The sequence below is a fragment of the Tribolium castaneum genome, chromosome 8 (assembly GCF_031307605.1).
Source record: "Tribolium castaneum strain GA2 chromosome 8, icTriCast1.1, whole genome shotgun sequence".
NCBI lineage: Eukaryota > Metazoa > Arthropoda > Insecta > Coleoptera > Tenebrionidae > Tribolium > Tribolium castaneum.
This window is the reverse complement of record NC_087401.1, coordinates 13180445-13201021: the sequence shown is the minus strand read 5'-3', so window position 1 is coordinate 13201021 and position 20577 is coordinate 13180445. Positions and strand designations below refer to the sequence as shown.

Below are 20577 nucleotides of genomic sequence, written 5' to 3'. Positions count from 1 at the left end.
AATATAAAATCTATTCCTGCGAAGTTTTGTCAACATTTAGCTCTAATTCGACAAAAAAGACAATAATTGTGTATTAAAAATAAATTGATTGAAGTACGTATCTCATTTAAAAAATATATTTACCTATCTTTGAAAAGCTTTTTTAATTTTTCAAGGTCACTGTGTTGCAAACAGTTTTCGAAAAAATCTCTAACTTGTTTATTATCAGTTTTATCACTGCTTTAAATTTTCCGATTTTACGAAATATCTAATAAGAGCACTTAAAAAATACTTTGTTATAAAAATAAAAATATAGTATATCAAATACTTTTTATGCAAACTGTACTGTAAGCAAGGATAATTTTGTTATTTCTTTTGCTTAGTTCAAAAAATAAAAGAAAAAAAGATGTCCCGCACCAGGGATCGAACCTCAACTTTTTGAGTCGTTTTTTTGGATTCGATATTTATGGCGGTCAAAAACCCACTTAATTTGCGCAATTCGGAAAAAATAAAAACCAAATAATTTTTATATGCTTTATTAATTATTAAGCGTCTGGCGCTTTATCGACAATATTATCACAACTTTCCCCCACCCCGCGACTCCCAAAACACGTCCTTAGCCCCATGATCACAAAAACGAGCGCAATGGCCAAATGATAGCCCCCATACACCACATACTGCCCCCTCGCATCCAACGCAAACCCGACCCCTTCAGTGGCCACCAACACCGTCAAAATCGAATTACAAACTAGAGCAAAAAACGTATTTAGCCCAAAAATCAAACCATAACTATCCTCATCGATAACTTTAGCAATTTGCGCACTTGCTATCGTCACCATAAAATGATACAAAATCCCGAACACGATATAAAACGCATAACACAAAAAAATGTAATCAGTTTGCGAAATCACAACCATTAGAACGCCCTGAACCAAGGAAAATACACCGAGAGTTAACTCTCCTTTAACTTCCCAATTAAATTTCAAATAGCCCGCCAGAAGCGCGACCAGGAAGCCGGACAGCGTCAAAATGGCCTCCACGGCGCCATTGTAGGCCGTTTCGTTGGAATGTTGCACGGCGGAGTAAAGTGGTTGCATGTAGGTTTCAATTTGCACGTAACCACAGGTGGAAAGTGCCCACCAAGCCGACCATTTAACCACGTGACTGTTGGTAAAAGCGTCCATAAAATGGCTCCGCATTAGGGTAAAAGCCGAGCCGACTTTTGCCGAAAACTTCCGATTCTGAGCGTCGGAGTGAAAGTACAGACTTCGGTCAACGCTGGGGAGAAACAGAGCCCACAGGGTTGCCAAACTCACCGCTAAAATGAAAAAAAACAGTGGCATAAATTACTATCACAAATTATTACCAGCAAACGTGATGTAGTTCAATTCTTTGAAGTCCATCCATTTTGTCGAGACTAAAACCTGGGAACTGATCCCTGAAATGGCGCGTCCGGCTAAGATGGCGCCTCTGGTGTGTGACGTCACTTTCTGGTAGTGCTCTTTGTCGACTTTTGCATAAATATAAGTATAGTATGCCACTTCGGAGGCACAAAACATGCCATAAATTACCTACAAGTGGGTTAAATGCCGTGTTTTGGACTTGTTTGGACTTACTTCAAGGACTTGTAGACTGAAAAGACTTGTAGTCCAGATAAGCATTGCCCAAACGGCGATTCCCGAAAGGCCCAAGACTACAATCAGTGGCTTGTAGCGGCAGATATCAGTGATGAGGAACACCAGGACTAGGAGGATCATGTTGGCGTAGGTTCCCACAGGATAGACCTGTTTCGTCACTTCATCTTCAGTGAGGTTGCGCCAAGGGCCGATCAAGTAGTCGTAAATGAAGGGCTCCGAAGGGCGGATTTCTTTCAAGAAACCAAAAACGCACAAATGGAGAGAGATTTTCATCCATGGCTCCATTTTGTCACTGGAGAGTTGGCACGAAATGGAGGCCTAAATAGGGGTTTGGCAAACCCGAAAAAAATTATTCCTATTTAGAAAAAATAATCTCGAGAGGATGTTTTTTTTTAAATACATACTCACAATTGTATGGAGTGATAATAATTATTATTGTGCACAGATATGTGTATGAAGGTCGACTAGACTTAATTACACCGTCTAGAGATTACGTGACATCAAATTCTTTGAGAGGTGCAAATTTCCCGATTCTGGTGGCGATTTTTAGCCGAAATTTTCAATGTCAAGGTCACTGTGATTTTTTCACTTTGTTCGATCGGTTTGGAACAGTGTCGAGGTTTTAAAAATTAAATGTTTCGATAAAAAAATCGTAAAATGCGGTTTTATTGTGGTTTCTAGAGGGCCAGAAACATGACGCTTTTTAATTGATTATTTGATTAATGATCACGATTATACATGATTGTGTTTGCGTAACAATTAGATAAAACAGATTTTGTTGCCAACAATTATAGACTAATTTAATTGTTAGATGGCAAGTTGTAAGATATGCAGTCCACAATATATGGCAAAAGTATGTGTTGCTTTTTCTGGTATTTTTCAGCTCCTTCAAAAACTTCAAATTGCGTGTGTTATCCGATTCAGTATTTTTACTATATCTCGTAAACTAATAGTCGCACAGAAGTCAGCTTTTGGTGTTAAATACTTTGTTTTTTTCTGTATGCCTGTGAATTTTTTCAATTTTTTTCTACAATTTCTTCTAATTAAAATAATTAATTAATTAATTACTGTTAAGTATTAGCTGTTTCAAAACTATAAAAACGCGCCAACGTCGCTTTTTATCGAATTATTTTTTTGAATAAGATTGATAAAATTGTAAAATAGTTACTAATGATTACATTTCTCATTAAAAGTATAAATTACATTAGCTATTAATTTTTTAAAGTTCTTCAATATTTTATAATAGATATTTTTGAAAGAAAATGCTACGTTGGCGTTTTTATCGTTTTGAAACAGCTGATAACTGCAAAAAATTGTTGTGTCATCTGCTGATCTTAGAACAAGCGATGCTTAAATGATATTTTGTGATAAAAATTCGTAAAAAAATTTTGCTAGCCCCAAAAAATAATTAATTTTAAATTTTTTGCTTATTCTTCTTCTTCTTCTTCTTCTTCTTCTTTTTCTTCTTCTTTTTTTTCTTCTTCTTCTTCTTCTTCTTCTTCTTCTTCTTCTTATTATTATTATTGTTATTATTATTATTATTATTATTATTATTATTATTATTATTAACATTAAGATACTTTTAGGGCTCACCCCGTATACAAGCTTCCGTTTTAAATATCACATTAGAAGTATTGAAGTCGTTATGAATTTTCTTATTTTATTGTTTTTTTCTACATTTTTGAATTACTCAAGGTTTTTAAGAAAGTTTTCATCAGTCTTTCTTTTAGTTAAATTTAGACGTTTTCGAAATAATTAGGTTTTTTTTGAAATTTTTTGGATTCGCACCTTTTACTTCAAAAATCGGTAACTCCGTTATTTTTAAAGAATTTGAAATCGTATTTGAGTAATCAAAAGAGAAAGGCCATATTTTTTCTTTAGTGTGTCCAAAATTGCGAAAAAGTTAACAAATTCCAAAATTTTAAGGTTAACTTTAAGTAACCATAACTCAATTTTTCCAAAAAAATTGTCCCAATTTTTATTTTATTATTAGATCGAAGAGAACTTATTTCTGTATTAATTTCCTGTATACCTGTGTGTGATAATTTTCGAATTATTTTGTTTTTTTTTGACATTGGGCGAAATTTTTTAGTAACCACAATTATATTTTCGCTTAGTTTGCTAACAAACATTTTTATCAATGAATAAACGACGAATTTTGTTAACAATTCCGCTAAAACACAATAAGTTCATTGACTTTAGTTTTGAAAAACTGATTTTTTATAATATTTATTTCTCAATGCCAACAAAAAGTTAGTATAACTTGAAAAATATTGTACATAAGCATACTTAGGGAAAGTTAATACGTACAAAGTGATGCAGCATTAAATTATGTATTATTTTGTGAAATAACAATTAGGGCATTTTATTTATAGGGTGTTTGAAGTTCTGTAAAATTAACCTTAAAAATATGTGGTTAGGTAACTTTTTTAAGAAATTTGAAAACACCAAACGAAAAATCAAAACTTTTTCTTTTAAATGCCTCGAAAATGATTTTAAAATCCAGAAAAATGGCAGAGTTAGCAATTTTTTAATTGGAAAGAACAAATGCAAATTATTATTTTTGAAAAGTTTCTTAGAATAAACTCTAAAAAAACAATAAAAATCATATCTTAACCGGATGTGCCGTTATCTTTAAATATTTCCACGAACGTAAGGAATTTTGACTGTGTGCTTAATTTCAGACGTATTTAATTGTTAGAACTAATGTAAGGTTTTGAACCTTACTGAACAGCTTTTGAATTTTAATATCTAAATAGAATGCATAAGAAAACTGAACTAATTAATAAAATAGCTTACATAACATGATTTGAGTTAAGAATTTATGATAATTTTGGGCAAGATCAAGGTCACGGCCATTGAACTGTTTTCCTGTACTTTTATTAAAAACTCAGCCAGTTTCGATTTAAAAATAAATTAAAAGTGCGTATGAAAGCATGGGATTGTGCAACAGTGGCGTATTTTAAGGACAACATCAGAAAATGCGTAATATAAAAATTAAGGAAAATTTGGTTTGAATTTATTATTTATTAAAGCAACGTTCCGTAAACAAGAATTATGATTTATAACTTCGAAATTATATTTTTTTATTGTTTTGATATTTTAATATAAATAGGTATCCACAAAAAACACATGGAGATTAAAACACGTTTATTTAATAAATTTGTTCATAAAACAGTACACAAATTAGAGGGATAAGTATTTTACGAGGGTGAGAACCCGCAGTGGTTGCACTTCTTCTTGCGCATGCAGAAACAACAAATGATGCCGCAAGGGAAGCAAAACAGGCAGCATAGCCAACCACACAACGTGAAAGAGCCTTCGAATTGGCCGGCATGACAAATGGGGCAGGTGCCCCCATGCGATGGTTGGGCCGTGACGACGGTAACATCTGGAAAAGAATTAACATAACTAATAATTTGACATCCGTAAACAAGTTTGGAAACATTCCATAATGCGTAAGAGACTAGTCTACCAAAATGTGCAGATGGTAAGGAACTTGAGGAGTCAAAGCCAAGGCTATTTGCCGGGTTTGAGGACGTGCGGAGGAGACGGAGGATCAATCCAGGAAAAAATCATAAATCAAGCTGAATGTACTACAAAACGTTTTTTTTTTAAATTTTTTTAATTACTATTTTCTGGATTTTATTCAATATTCTTTGTCTTTAAAAGCCTTTACTTCCATATCAAGTGCAAAAAATCACTTGCTTTGATTTTAATGTTCTTGTTATCTAGCAATAACTCCGAAACTAACATACAGTGCATTCAAAAAGACTTTGCATCAACTCTTGCTGTGAAATTTCGAAGGTATGTTGATTTCTTATGATTACGACATACGAAAATCGCAAGAAGCGCGTTTGACATTTCAACAGAATAAAACGATAATCTATCAAAGACAATAAAAATCTGTCAATATAAATTCCACAGCAAGAGTTGATCTAGAGATTTTTGAACGTACCGTACTTAAAACCTCAATAGTTTTCGAGAAAATAGTTCATACTCGTATAAGCAAAAATAGGTAAAATGAAAAAAAATCATATCTTAAAAACTATTACGAATTTTGCAATTTACACAACTCCGATATATTGACTGAACTAAAAGTAAGTAAGTTAAAAGTAATTTATGTCTTTGTTGTGATCATTTTACAAAAAAAAATTCAAACAGGTTTAAAAACATTTTTAAATGCTACATTTTGACATCATATTGACATTTATGACGTCATTCGTTTTTAAGTCATGACACCATTTTTAATTTTTTTGAGTGTTTTACACAGTATATCCATTGGTATCTTTCTAGAAAGCAGTATAACAAAATAAACCAAAAAAATAAAAAAGAAGGAAATAGAATAAAAGAACGTTATTAAAGTTATTGAAAGTATTATACAAAAGGCGTTTTCTTTTTATTCTTACTCTACAAAGGGTGATTGTTTTTTGATTTTTTTTATGTTTATATTTGTTATATTAAAGGTCAGTTTACAGAAAGCGAAATTAAAATTTAATTGGGAATTAAACTAATTCGTTTTAAAATGCATGACAAATGTCAATAGTTAATTTCGAATTAAAATTTAATAGCAATTAAAAGGTCCTGTAAACCAGCCCTAAGTACTATCATGCAAATTATACAAAAAAAAACAATTGCTGCTTACAAAAGAAGTCAAGAACGAAAAAATGAAACCCTTTATGTTTGATTTTTAATTTTTATATTTTTTTTTGACTTTTATTAGATGTATATTTTTGCCACCAATAAACTTATATTATTATTATTATTGTCAACATTTTTTTTATCTTTTTAACTTTTAATTTATTTTTTTATTTTTTATTTCTTATTACCATAAAGATAAAGATGTGTATTATCTAAGATAGTAAAAAAATCAGATTTCATAAAAAAAATTAAGAATGACGTCAGAACTCATAAACAAATGACTTTATAAATGTCACTATGATGTTAAAGTGAAGCATTTAAAAAAATTAAATCGATCTGTTCAAGTTTTTTTTTTTAAATGACCAATACCAATAAAAATATGAATTTTGTGCATTATTACTTTTGGTTCAGTCTGTATGTATAGTGATTAGATCACTTACTTTAAAGAAAAAAAAATAATTCTTGTTCTAGCAAAGTTTTATACACTTTTCTATGTCTTTACGACTATTAAAAGTGCAAAAAATAAAATTAGTCTGACTTTAATATGTTTGATTTTTTCTGTTTTGGCGAGATTTTGGTCGATTTCCGGAATGTTTATCCACCAATAACTATTACACGTTAACCCATTAAGTTTATTAATATTAGGAAGTTCTTTTAATTATTTATCTTCTTCAAAAAAGATTATTCTTGCGAGACTTATAATACTTGGAAATTTTTACAATTTGCTCATCGCCAGTCAATTTCCGGGATTATTTTACATAGGTTTCTATTAAAATAGTTTATTTTTTTTAATAGTTTTGGCGTAATTGAGAAAATAAAAACAAATTAAACCAAAAATTGCAAATTTTAGAACCTATTTTGTGATGTTATGATTAGGTAAAATTTGAACTTATGATTAAAAAATATAAGTTTAAATTTTATTTTTTTAAGGGTTTTTGAAACAAAAAAAGCCAGTTATTAAAACAAGTCGATTGAACCAACTCATTTAAAAAAATAGGCTAATTTGAACAAAATGTTGCTCATTATTTTATTGAAATTCTGCTAAATAAAGAACTTTTTTTCTGTTTTTAAAGCAATAAAAAATGAGCCTGATTTTTAACAAATTTTGGGGGCCATGATTAAGACTACTGATCTAAACTAATATTTTTCTTCTCCATTTTTCAATTGGGAAAAAATTATAGAAATGTGACCTAGGCGTCAACCATGAATAATATTTGTACTTAATCACGTATTTATCTTGAGTAACAAATGCCATGGGACTGTTTCCAGAACTATTTGCATTGCTTATCTTTTATGGTAACTGTACGCCAAGAATTGCATTGCAGTTATGCACATATTCTTAGTGATAAACTGATCAGGAACGCTGACGTAGAGCTTTATTATGAAAAAATTCAAAATTCACCTAAAAATCCGTAACAAAATCAAATAAAATCATCAATATTAGCTCAAGTCTTATTGCAATTTTGGCAAACAAAAACTCGGTGTCACCGACTTACGGGTTTGTGGCGCTGCCGCCACGGGCTGGGGGTTGTAGGGTGGTTGCACGTGGTGCGATTCATGGTACGGTGGTGGCGCCTGGTTTTTGTCCATTTTTGGGCAAGAATGGTACTGTGATGATCGCGGTATTTAAAATTTTATTTTATTAACCAGCGCAAAATATTCGGAGTCAGTTTAAACGTTTAGTTCTTTGACAATATTAATTCAACTTCAATTCAAAAGTTGCAACAAATTTTAATTTAACTTATTTATTCCTTTGTTAGCATTAAAATGTTTAGAAAATTATCGTTCCCACGAAACTTTCCAAGAACTGTTAAAAACGTTATAAATCGCCAAATTGGGTGGTCGAAAGGCCATGTGTTTTAACAAGTGGATATGCAAAGATATGGGGGTTGGCGACGGCCTGGCTCTGCACCACAGTCGCCCAGCTAATCCAATGATTTTCTCACAAAAGCATAATTAATTTACTTTCGTTTAAAATAGCCAAAATTTATTGATAAACCTAAAATTAAATCCAAAATTTTGTTTAGAAATTAACTAGTCACGTTTCAAAAAGAAAGGAATTTATGAGCCAATTTAAGGCACGTTGATGATCAGTAAACAACTCGAGAAAGAATCAAAATTTCATCTTATTCAAAAATTCCCGTAACGTTTCGTACCAAAAAGTTGAGTCTTTATGCAGTGTACTCCAGTCATCAAATAAAATTGAATAATTTATTTTATTCGGCGTAATTGTTAACAAATTGTTGCAAAACTTCAAGAACGAATTGGTCGATTGAAATTCATGTCTGTTAACTAGATTAGTATAGCCAAAACGACGTTGGTCAAGTGCCGCTTGAATAGGGGGTGTTGACAAATTCGTTACAGAACAGAGCTTTTTAAAAGAATATCAAATTACAAGCACACATGTGCATTCCTTATAAGAAATTGCAGCGAAATTAACGTTTTCTTTGTTAAATCAACATCAGATCACGAAACCAGTAGTTTAGAAAAACACGCGAAATTTTTCTGAACATTTTGATGTAAAATTTAACCCTAATATTTAAGGGGCAGCCGTCGAAATTCTGGATGTATAAATCATTCTATTTAATTAAATTATTGTAAGCAAAAAAATTGCATGACACGATTGCTGCCCGTTACTAACATAATCCTAAGAGGAAAGTAGACAGGAAAATCCCTAAGGAAATTGGAGAAAAACGCGGAAATGTTAAAATAGTACCGGTGTAGTACTGGGGGCGACATCTAACAACGGGTAGTACGACCAAAATTACAGTTTCCTCACGGGGTTCTTCCTTATATTTTCTGTGTTATTTAAACAAACAAAATTTGTTGTTACACAAAATTCATTTCATTGTGTTCCCAAAAACAACTTCAGACCTGACAACAACCAATTTTGGAGTTTAATTTCTCTTTCAGGATATTTGGGGAAATTCCATAGCGTTCTTGTATTGTATTCAGTTCAGATCGACGATTACCAAATTTAATGTTTAATTATAATGAAATTGTTAATCGGAAAACACCCCAGCTGTTAATTAATAATAATATTTAGAAAGTTAAACAAGGTTTGATCAAATGCCAAGACATCATAAGAGTCAGATTTGCAAAATTTCGCATATGTGGAAACTACTTAACAAGGGTAGTGGGGTAAGCGAGTGAGTGTAGCTTACGCAAGATGAGCCCTTGACTTTAGGAAGGATTCGATTTTTGACGGTCTTTCGAGGTAGTCGATTGTCGTGTTGCCCTTTTAATTTTTATAAATTTAAAAACATCTTCGTTTACCTTTTAGTGCGTCTAAATTGTACTAAGTGCATTTAAGCGTAATTTTAAATTAAATTAATTTAAATTCTTGAATTAAGTGATAGCGTTAGTGATTAGTGAGTAAGTTAAAAACGAGACAAGTTTAGTGTTCGTTCGATTAGGTAGTGCTGCGAACTACAACACCTGGGAAGCAGCTAACCCCCTGCGTTAGGAGGATTAAAATTTCTAGGTAGGCCCTCAAAAGGATTAATTAATTTTTTATTCATTTAATATTATAATATTAAATCATTTAAGTCATTTCGAAATAGTGATCATTATCATTCATTTCATAAATTCTCTCGTAACCACCAAGTTATTAAGCATCGGAAATGCCGAAAAGACCAGTAATTATTTAAATTCTTGTGCTTCGTACTACGTCAGCTATATAAATTTTAAATAAATCATTTTCAACTTAAAATAACTCGCAACAAACAATTTCATATTTTTCAATTCAACCATCCCACCTTTAAATTACAATATTAAAAGTTCTTTATATTCTTTGCTTCTAACTTCTAAATCTGTTACGACAAATTTGAGTGAAACGGCATCAAACAAATATTCAACTACAACAAAAGTCTAAATCCAAAACCCACGGTGCTATTCAAACTGTTGTACACAGATAATTTAAGGTTGCATACACCAAAATATTACGAAATAGAAGGATTTGTTGCTAGTTAAGGATAGGTTTAGAGTAGAACGATTTCTCTTCCGCAACGCGTTAGGCGATAAAGCAAAAGAGTGTTTCTCTTTTGCGTCCAGATCAGAAATTACAGGCTCGTGAGTTGGCCATCTTCATGGGAAGAGTCGTAGTCCCCGGGGACGCTCTTCCCCAACTTTAACAAGGTCTAAGACGCGGTGGCAGGTCGTAGTTTCCGCCCGTTGTACTTAGAATGGACGTTGTAATTCCCGTCCCAACGGCAAGTACTTCCACGTACTTGCAGGCTACTACGGACGATCGAGCAGACATAATCATCCGTGATTATCTGTAATAAACTGATATCGCGACATGGCAAAGTTCTGCACAAGTCTTTGTCAAAGCTCGTGGACGGAAAACTTTAGAGAGAAATTACTTCTACATTTATTCAGATTGATTTGTAAAAGCTTGTATGTCCGGGTTTTATTCGTAATTCATTCTAGGTGTTGATCACCTGACTTTTACCGGAGACGGAATTTCGGCACTAGGGCGCAAAATTCAATGCGATGCACGTATCAAAGATTCCGCGAGCATGTTATAATCCGCCTTTGGTACAAGTAATTTAGAAACGCGTTGTCAATTGCCTGGATCCTATGAGTTCGAGCAATATCATCTGAAACGTAGGTTAATTTATTTGGACATTATCGAATTAAATTAATTCATGTTAAATATTAACGTCATATCATATCAATAAAACTTTTTCGTATCACTCAGCAACTTCGAAACTATTTACTTGGAATTTCAAACGAATTGTGGTTACGACTCTGAGATATGTTTTGACGACATTACTATACAAAAACAAATAACAATTGGCCAAATTTGATCAAACTTTCATAACCATTGATTATTGTAATCCATCCAACGGAATATTCATTATTCTTGTAATAAATAACTTTGGAGGAAACTTGTGGTTTAAATTTCTTCTCCCATGCGTTTTGACACTACTTTGAATCCGGACTTGCGTTACGGATAAATCCGGAACCCTTTCTGATAAGAATTAAGATCAAATTACGATATCATTATAAGAGTGACTTCGTACATCAAAACAACACAACGTAGGTAAGTGAAATGATCATGTAGCGTATCAATTAACTAGACGAGCCAAACCATTTCAAAAAAAGAAAACAAAAGTAAAATTCAAGATTAATTAAATAAATCAATTAAAATAAGTTGTAAATCATTTAAACATCGATCAACCATCATCAATCACGGTCTCACTACATTTTTATTGGTGCCGTGACCAGGATTCAAAGTCATAAAGTGTCATTTCCGAGGGGAAAATTGCCGTAAATAAGATACTGCTGTGTTATTAAAATTTCTAGGACTCCAATTTATTTGATCGTTCGATACCCGAGATTGAAGGTTGTCGACATGGAAAACAACAGGAACACCGGAAACGCCGGAGCCCCACCGCAAGAAATGCCGACGTGGTTCGTTCGTTGGTTAAACTCCCAACAACCAAGGAATGTGCCAAACTTCGCGGCGCCATCGACGTCGACAGCGGTTCAAAGACCGCAAGCCATCCTTCAGGTACGTCCAAGTACCAGCGCCGCCGCTGATGTCGATGGTTGGCAAGTCACTCCACTACCTAGCGACGGGACGACTTCGCCAGAACCCGACCCGGAAATTCCGGTAGCTCCGGAACCAGCCCCTCTTGCGAGCCCTCTTGTGCAAGAGCCGGGAAGTTCGACCACATCAGCGACTTCGGGAGCAGTGATGGCCTCACCACCTATGCCAATCACAACAGACAATGTGGCCGCAATTTCCGGAGTACTCCGGAGCTTGCTGGATCGCCCACTCCCAGCTCCTGAACGACCATCTTTCGAAGGCCTGAAAAGGCAAAATCCGGTGAAATTCTTACGAGCCATTGAAGAATATGGACGTTTTTTCGGGCTCGACTCGCAGCGTCTTTTGGGAGTCGCCATGGATTGCTTGAAAGGCAATGCCAAACATTGGACGGGAATATTCCAGAAGAAGTGGCGTGGTTACGAGGACTTTCGACGGGACTTTCTCCGGACCTACTGGTCGGCCAAGCGTCAACGGGACATCAGATTTCAAATCGCTACAGGCCGCTATGACGAAACCAGGGGCACGATGCTGTCGCATTTTGCTTATTACGTCGACATGGCGAACATGTTAACAACACCTTTATCGGAGGAAGTGTTGCTGGATGAATTACTGCGTCACTTCCCCGAAAGAATACAGTCGTTGTGGGTATTAGAGAAAATCTGTACCACCACGGATGCCGCCGAATTCCTGGCAGCTCAAGAAATTCCGGGACAAAATCCGGGAGAGAAAACCAACATCGCTCCCAGGGAACGACCCCGCGCAACAGACCACCAGCGGCGTAACGAGCCAAAGCGCCCGCGGCCAAACATTGACCGCCACGAAGTAACTCGTCCTGCGGCTCCTGCAAATCGTGGAAATGGTTTCCCAAAACGCTCAAGTGACGAACAACAATGGCGCAACAACCAACCCAGCACCAGCAACAACCGTTGGCACAATAACAACGGAAACAACAGCAACAATCACTGGCGCAAAAACAACCCCAACGACAACCGCAACAACACAAGTTCGAGAGCGCAGGGTGAAACATCACGAAACTCCAAGAATTCGGGAAACGGGGGCGGAGTACAGGACGGGGCCTAAAGTACTCCGGCCAGCAGCACGGCCCACAAAGCGACAGCAGGAACCAACAATTGAGGACGGGAGAGAAACGTAAACGTTCAACTTCGTCACAGTCAACAGAAGGGGAAAACGATGCTCGACCGCGAGCATCCCAGGTTAAGTTAAATGTTTTTTCTATAATTAAATCCGCTGCCGCAGGTAACAACAACATACAAAGGGTCGTGCCGGAGATTAAGATCCAAATCTCTCAACAACAATCAGTCACCGCGCTTTTGGACACCGGAAGTGAAGTCAGCTGTATTTCCGAAGAAGTTTGGTCCAAGTTGATCGAGACCGGAAACAAACCGCCCACATTACCGGTTACCTCAATCCATCTTCGTGGAGCCATCGGCCAGCGAAGTTGCCAGGTTGTTATTCAGTGTTACCTGGAAATCAAAATCGACGAACATCTCTACCCCGTCGTGGCGCTTGTCGTTAAAAATTTAATCAAGCCAACCATTTTGGGAGCAGACTGGCTAAATGAACAACGCGCGGTCATCGATTTCGATAACAACGAAATCCTTTTGAGAAACGGGGAGAAGCACCACAGTTTTCCGTTTAGAAAAACCACGGAGATACCACCGGAACCGGAGGATTATGTGGAAGATCTTGTTGGTCACATCGAAGTCAATCATTCGGCGCCGATCACGACTTGTAACAAAAAGCAACACTTAGAGTCACCCAGTGCCCTACAAGCCAAGGTGGACCCATTAAAAATTCCTGAGGCCGAGAAACGGAAATTAATACACCTGCTGCAAGAGTACAGATGTATCTTTAGTTTGCGTCCAGGGCTAACACACAAATACACTCACGAAATAAAACTACACGACAAGACTCCCTTCTTGAAACGACCGTACCCAGTACCTTTTGCTCTACGTCCTGCCGTCGACGCCACAATTCAGGAAATGTTAGACTTGGGGGTGATAAAACGTGAGGCGTCACCTTACGCAAGTCCCATGACGGTAGTGAAAAAGAAAGATGGAACGGTGAGAATTTGCCTCGACGCCCGAATGATCAATTCCAAAATGATCGCCGATTGTGAGTCACCACCCGCTGCTGACGAATTATTACGTCGATTTCACGAAATTCGCTACATGTCCACCATTGATTTGAGATCGTCGTACTGGCAAATCCCACTTTCGCCAGAAAGCAGACAGTACACCGCCTTTCTGTACAACGGTCGCAGTTACACATACCAAGTCCTACCTTTCGGGTTAAAAACTGCTGTGGGTTCATTCAGTCGTGCAATGGACGTAGTGTTAGGAACAGAAGTTCGCGAATTCGTCGTGAATTATATCGACGATTTGTTAGTGGCTTCCGAAACGCTAAACGAACATTTGGAACATCTCCGACAAGTTTTCGAAAAATTGAAGCAAGCTAGAATGACGATAAATCTCGAAAAATCCAATTTCATACAAAAGGAAGTGAAATTTCTGGGGCACATTCTCACAATCAACGGTATCAAAGCCGACCCGGAAAAAATCAGCGCCATCCGAAATTTTCCGGTTCCCCAGAAAACTAAACACGTTCGAGCCTTCCTGGGACTTTGTAATTTTTATCGAAAATTTTGTGCTCGATACAGTGCAGCCACACAAGACTTAAACAAACTACTTCGAAAGGGTGAAAAATGGAGATGGGGACGAAATGAACAAGAAGCTTTCGATCGTGTGAAAGAGCTGTTCCTCGAAGCTGTGTTGTTACGTTACCCCGACCTGAATAAAATATTCTACGTCCAAACTGACAGTTCTGGTTACGGATTGGGGGCGGAATTGTATCAAATTCAGGAAGACGGTTCGCGAGGTGTGATCGCTTTTGCAAGTCGCTCTTTGAAAGGACCCGAACTCAACTACACGACTACAGAAAAGGAATTACTCGGCGTCATTTTTGCCTTACACAAATTTCGAATCTACATCCAAGTCACAAAAATCATCATCCGAACCGACCACCAAGCTTTGAAATTTCTGAGCCGTTGTCGTTTGCTCAGTGAACGCCTAACTCGATGGACTTTGATACTAGGACAGTACGACTACGAAATCGAGTTGGTAAAAGGAAAGGATAATGTAGTTGCCGACATCCTGTCACGATACCCGTCCGACGGTGAAGCCAGTTATGAATATCCACGTGAACAACCAATAGTTGCAATGTTTGAAGTCAACAACACACCTGAAATTCTCCAACTGATGTCCGATCTCAAACAACACCAATCAGATGATCCTGTTTTGAGTCAAATAATTGCCAACAAACAATCCGGTGCAGCTGCTCCAGATGCGAGAACTCAACGGGTTTGGTCCCAATATAATTTCACAAATAATGTGTTAGTTCACAGATCTCAAAATTCAAACGACGTTTGCCTGGCCATACCTGAGAGTTTGGTAATTAAGCTCGTGGATTACCATCACCAACTCCTGGGCCATTTCGGGGCAACCAAAGTGTACAATTCCATGAAGCGCGAGTACTACTGGCCGAACATGTATCGTACAATTAAGAAACGTCTACGAAGTTGTGACCTTTGTCAGAAGACAAAAAGTTCCAACCGTCCACATCAGGGTCCATTAACGCCAATCCTTTACGACCACATTGGAGACCTAGTTTGCGTCGATTTCTATGGGCCTTTACCAACAGGTCGATTGGGGGCGTCCTATGTATTTGTGGTCATTGACGTCTTCAGCAAGTTTCTCAAACTTTACCCACTGAGAAAAGCCACCGCCAAAATCGCTGCCAAACGTCTCATAGAGGATTTCTCTGGGTACATCAAACCCAAATGTGTGTTAAGCGACCACGGGACACAATTTATTTCGAACACTTGGCAGAATAGTTTGAGAGCTGCCGACATTCAACCAACGCTCTCGTCGATTCGTCACCCAGAATCGAACCCTAGCGAGCGCGTAATGCGGGAGCTGGGGAGAATTTTCCGAGCGTATTGTAGAGAAAACCACACCAGTTGGGTCAACCATTTGAGCAACATCGAAGATTGTTTGAACTACGTGCCACACATCAGTACCGGATTTTCTCCATATGAAATCCTGTACGGCAGAACACCACCAAACCCACTAGATGCAGTCACATCGGGTTTACTGCCTGTACGTCCGCCACTCACGAGAGAAGAAATTCATGAAAAGGCTCGCGAATACTTGAGACATCACGCGAACTTACGGCAGAAAAACCAAAAGGGTGAAGTTACCGTACTGGAAATTGAAGATTGGGTCCTACTGAAGAACAAAGTGACTTCCGATACCAGAACCCACCAATTCGCCAAGTTCATGCCTTTGTACAGTGTTCCGTACAAAATAATCGCCAAGCCTCATCCAAACACATACCAAATCGCCGACCCAGTGACGAACGAAATTAAAGGTGTATACAACATGACAAATTTGAAATTCTACCACCGACGAGACGACTAAAATAAAACCGCAAGAAGTTCATGAGGGCCAATCTCGAGGCGTATCTACCAATTCGAGCGTTTCTGACATTATGGGCGCATCCACCATCTGGTGATTCCACCATTCCGACCACCAACCAGAGGACAGCAAACCTACACGCGGTGTCTTACGCTGCATCTACGAAGCAACGCAAGACAGGGGGCGAATGTGATGATCGCGGTATTTAAAATTTTATTTTATTAACCAGCGCAAAATATTCGGAGTCAGTTTAAACGTTTAGTTCTTTGACAATATTAATTCAACTTCAATTCAAAAGTTGCAACAAATTTTAATTTAACTTATTTATTCCTTTGTTAGCATTAAAATGTTTAGAAAATTATCGTTCCCACGAAACTTTCCAAGAACTGTTAAAAACGTTATAAATCGCCAAATTGGGTGGTCGAAAGGCCATGTGTTTTAACAAGTGGATATGCAAAGATATGGGGGTTGGCGACGGCCTGGCTCTGCACCACAGTCGCCCAGCTAATCCAATGATTTTCTCACAAAAGCATAATTAATTTACTTTCGTTTAAAATAGCCAAAATTTATTGATAAACCTAAAATTAAATCCAAAATTTTGTTTAGAAATTAACTAGTCACGTTTCAAAAAGAAAGGAATTTATGAGCCAATTTAAGGCACGTTGATGATCAGTAAACAACTCGAGAAAGAATCAAAATTTCATCTTATTCAAAAATTCCCGTAACGTTTCGTACCAAAAAGTTGAGTCTTTATGCAGTGTACTCCAGTCATCAAATAAAATTGAATAATTTATTTTATTCGGCGTAATTGTTAACAAATTGTTGCAAAACTTCAAGAACGAATTGGTCGATTGAAATTCATGTCTGTTAACTAGATTAGTATAGCCAAAACGACGTTGGTCAAGTGCCGCTTGAATAGGGGGTGTTGACAAATTCGTTACAGAACAGAGCTTTTTAAAAGAATATCAAATTACAAGCACACATGTGCATTCCTTATAAGAAATTGCAGCGAAATTAACGTTTTCTTTGTTAAATCAACATCAGATCACGAAACCAGTAGTTTAGAAAAACACGCGAAATTTTTCTGAACATTTTGATGTAAAATTTAACCCTAATATTTAAGGGGCAGCCGTCGAAATTCTGGATGTATAAATCATTCTATTTAATTAAATTATTGTAAGCAAAAAAATTGCATGACACGATTGCTGCCCGTTACTAACATAATCCTAAGAGGAAAGTAGACAGGAAAATCCCTAAGGAAATTGGAGAAAAACGCGGAAATGTTAAAATAGTACCGGTGTAGTACTGGGGGCGACATCTAACAACGGGTAGTACGACCAAAATTACAGTTTCCTCACGGGGTTCTTCCTTATATTTTCTGTGTTATTTAAACAAACAAAATTTGTTGTTACACAAAATTCATTTCATTGTGTTCCCAAAAACAACTTCAGACCTGACAACAACCAATTTTGGAGTTTAATTTCTCTTTCAGGATATTTGGGGAAATTCCATAGCGTTCTTGTATTGTATTCAGTTCAGATCGACGATTACCAAATTTAATGTTTAATTATAATGAAATTGTTAATCGGAAAACACCCCAGCTGTTAATTAATAATAATATTTAGAAAGTTAAACAAGGTTTGATCAAATGCCAAGACATCATAAGAGTCAGATTTGCAAAATTTCGCATATGTGGAAACTACTTAACAAGGGTAGTGGGGTAAGCGAGTGAGTGTAGCTTACGCAAGATGAGCCCTTGACTTTAGGAAGGATTCGATTTTTGACGGTCTTTCGAGGTAGTCGATTGTCGTGTTGCCCTTTAAATTTTTATAAATTTAAAAACATCTTCGTTTACCTTTTAGTGCGTCTAAATTGTACTAAGTGCATTTAAGCGTAATTTTAAATTAAATTAATTTAAATTCTTGAATTAAGTGATAGCGTTAGTGATTAGTGAGTAAGTTAAAAACGAGACAAGTTTAGTGTTCGTTCGATTAGGTAGTGCTGCGAACTACAACACCTGGGAAGCAGCTAACCCCCTGCGTTAGGAGGATTAAAATTTCTAGGTAGGCCCTCAAAAGGATTAATTAATTTTTTATTCATTTAATATTATAATATTAAATCATTTAAGTCATTTCGAAATAGTGATCATTATCATTCATTTCATAAATTCTCTCGTAACCACCAAGTTATTAAGCATCGGAAATGCCGAAAAGACCAGTAATTATTTAAATTCTTGTGCTTCGTACTACGTCAGCTATATAAATTTTAAATAAATCATTTTCAACTTAAAATAACTCGCAACAAACAATTTCATATTTTTCAATTCAACCATCCCACCTTTAAATTACAATATTAAAAGTTCTTTATATTCTTTGCTTCTAACTTCTAAATCTGTTACGACAAATTTGAGTGAAACGGCATCAAACAAATATTCAACTACAACAAAAGTCTAAATCCAAAACCCACGGTGCTATTCAAACTGTTGTACACAGATAATTTAAGGTTGCATACACCAAAATATTACGAAATAGAAGGATTTGTTGCTAGTTAAGGATAGGTTTAGAGTAGAACGATTTCTCTTCCGCAACGCGTTAGGCGATAAAGCAAAAGAGTGTTTCTCTTTTGCGTCCAGATCAGAAATTACAGGCTCGTGAGTTGGCCATCTTCATGGGAAGAGTCGTAGTCCCCGGGGACGCTCTTCCCCAACTTTAACAAGGTCTAAGACGCGGTGGCAGGTCGTAGTTTCCGCCCGTTGTACTTAGAATGGACGTTGTAATTCCCGTCCCAACGGCAAGTACTTCCACGTACTTGCAGGCTACTACGGACGATCGAGCAGACATAATCATCCGTGATTATCTGTAATAAACTGATATCGCGACATGGCAAAGTTCTGCACAAGTCTTTGTCAAAGCTCGTGGACGGAAAACTTTAGAGAGAAATTACTTCTACATTTATTCAGATTGATTTGTAAAAGCTTGTATGTCCGGGTTTTATTCGTAATTCATTCTAGGTGTTGATCACCTGACTTTTACCGGAGACGGAATTTCGGCACTAGGGCGCAAAATTCAATGCGATGCACGTATCAAAGATTCCGCGAGCATGTTATAATCCGCCTTTGGTACAAGTAATTTAGAAACGCGTTGTCAATTGCCTGGATCCTATGAGTTCGAGCAATATCATCTGAAACGTAGGTTAATTTATTTGGACATTATCGAATTAAATTAATTCATGTTAAATATTAACGTCATATCATATCAATAAAACTTTTTCGTATCACTCAGCAACTTCGAAACTATTTACTTGGAATTTCAAACGAATTGTGGTTACGACTCTGAGATATGTTTTGACGACATTACTATACAAAAACAAATAACAATTGGCCAAATTTGATCAAACTTTCATAACCATTGATTATTGTAATCCATCCAACGGAATATTCATTATTCTTGTAATAAATAACTTTGGAGGAAACTTGTGGTTTAAATTTCTTCTCCCATGCGTTTTGACACTACTTTGAATCCGGACTTGCGTTACGGATAAATCCGGAACCCTTTCTGATAAGAATTAAGATCAAATTACGATATCATTATAAGAGTGACTTCGTACATCAAAACAACACAACGTAGGTAAGTGAAATGATCATGTAGCGTATCAATTAACTAGACGAGCCAAACCATTTCAAAAAAAGAAAACAAAAGTAAAATTCAAGATTAATTAAATAAATCAATTAAAATAAGTTGTAAATCATTTAAACATCGATCAACCATCATCAATCACGGTCTCACTACAGTACTTTTATCACGACTTGCACTTAATTCAACTGGTTACTGTTAACGCCCGATAAGTCACACATGCGCTATGCGTATTACAAGACTATCACTGCATTTCTACTTATTGTTATCGCTAACAATGATAAAAAAAACAGCTACTGATATATCGATAAGGCGCGGGAATCCCCAGATTTTCGGATTTCTGGGCCCAAATGCGCCCATTTGTTCCACACTATGTATACGACTGAATAATTGTTTATGAATGATTGATTATTGTATTAAGTAAGAACACTGAAATTACCTGTCATATTGTGCACCACTGTATCACGAGTCTTGCAAAAAAGTGAAACCAAAACATCAAATATTTACTTTGACGCAAATTTACCTTATTTTATGAAGCGCCATTTAAAAAATGGAGGAAATTAAAACTATGTCTAGGAACCTAAAAACTTTTTTCATTTTTTTTTTCAAACAAAAAAATTGCTACGCCACTGGTA

The 20577-nt window shown here is 36.3% G+C and overlaps 3 protein-coding genes across 7 annotated transcripts in view; 1 reads left to right on the top strand and 2 right to left on the bottom strand.

Annotated features, from left to right (window-relative positions):
- Nucleotides 1–499: 499 nt before the first annotated feature.
- Nucleotides 500–2373, bottom strand: LOC662772 (thiamine transporter 1). 4 transcript variants are annotated; one of them, XM_015980968.2, is made up of 4 exons: nucleotides 2021–2373; nucleotides 1596–1971; nucleotides 1346–1550; nucleotides 500–1297 (listed from the first exon to the last, which is right to left on the bottom strand). In XM_015980968.2, the coding sequence occupies exons 2-4, from the start codon at nucleotides 1899–1901 to the stop codon at nucleotides 525–527; spliced, it is 1284 nt and encodes a 427-aa protein (XP_015836454.1). In that variant the 5' UTR covers nucleotides 1902–1971; nucleotides 2021–2373; the 3' UTR covers nucleotides 500–524. The 4 variants fall into 4 exon arrangements, with proteins under 4 accessions (XP_015836454.1, XP_008194841.1, XP_973943.1 ...); XM_008196619.3 differs by having other exon boundaries at nucleotides 2025–2373; XM_968850.5 differs by having other exon boundaries at nucleotides 1596–1934; nucleotides 2025–2373.
- Nucleotides 2374–4751: 2378 nt separating this feature from the next.
- Nucleotides 4752–20577, bottom strand: part of LOC100142105 (membrane protein BRI3) — a 64017-nt gene continuing 48191 nt past the window's right edge. The window contains exons 1-3 of one of the 2 annotated variants that reach the window (XM_001813355.4): nucleotides 20105–20232; nucleotides 7754–7867; nucleotides 4752–5007 (exon numbers count right to left, since the gene is read on the bottom strand). In XM_001813355.4, the coding sequence (XP_001813407.1) occupies nucleotides 4820–5007; nucleotides 7754–7847 (282 nt within the window). In that variant the 5' untranslated portion in view covers nucleotides 7848–7867; nucleotides 20105–20232 and the 3' untranslated portion in view covers nucleotides 4752–4819. Of the gene's footprint in view, nucleotides 5008–7753; nucleotides 7868–20104; nucleotides 20233–20577 lie in introns of those variants that run through there. The other variant, XM_064358578.1, reaches the window with a different exon arrangement.
- Nucleotides 11617–12894, top strand: LOC135266852 (uncharacterized). Its single transcript, XM_064358192.1, has one exon. It carries the CDS (start codon nucleotides 11617–11619, stop codon nucleotides 12892–12894), a length of 1278 nt encoding a protein of 425 aa, XP_064214262.1.

Bases quoted from the DNA above. Each gene is read 5' to 3' on its own strand.
- LOC662772 (XM_015980968.2), bottom strand. From the start codon at position 1,901: ATGGAGCCATGGATGAAAATCTCTCTCCATTTGTGCGTTTTTGGTTTC. The intron at 1,551-1,595 runs GTAAGTCCAAAC...ACCCACTTGTAG, and splicing joins TCAGTCTACAAGTCCTTGAA to GTAATTTATGGCATGTTTTG. The intron at 1,298-1,345 runs GTAATAATTTGT...TTTTCATTTTAG, and splicing joins GAACTACATCACGTTTGCTG to CGGTGAGTTTGGCAACCCTG.
- LOC135266852 (XM_064358192.1), top strand. From the start codon at position 11,617: ATGGAAAACAACAGGAACACCGGAAACGCCGGAGCCCCACCGCAAGAA.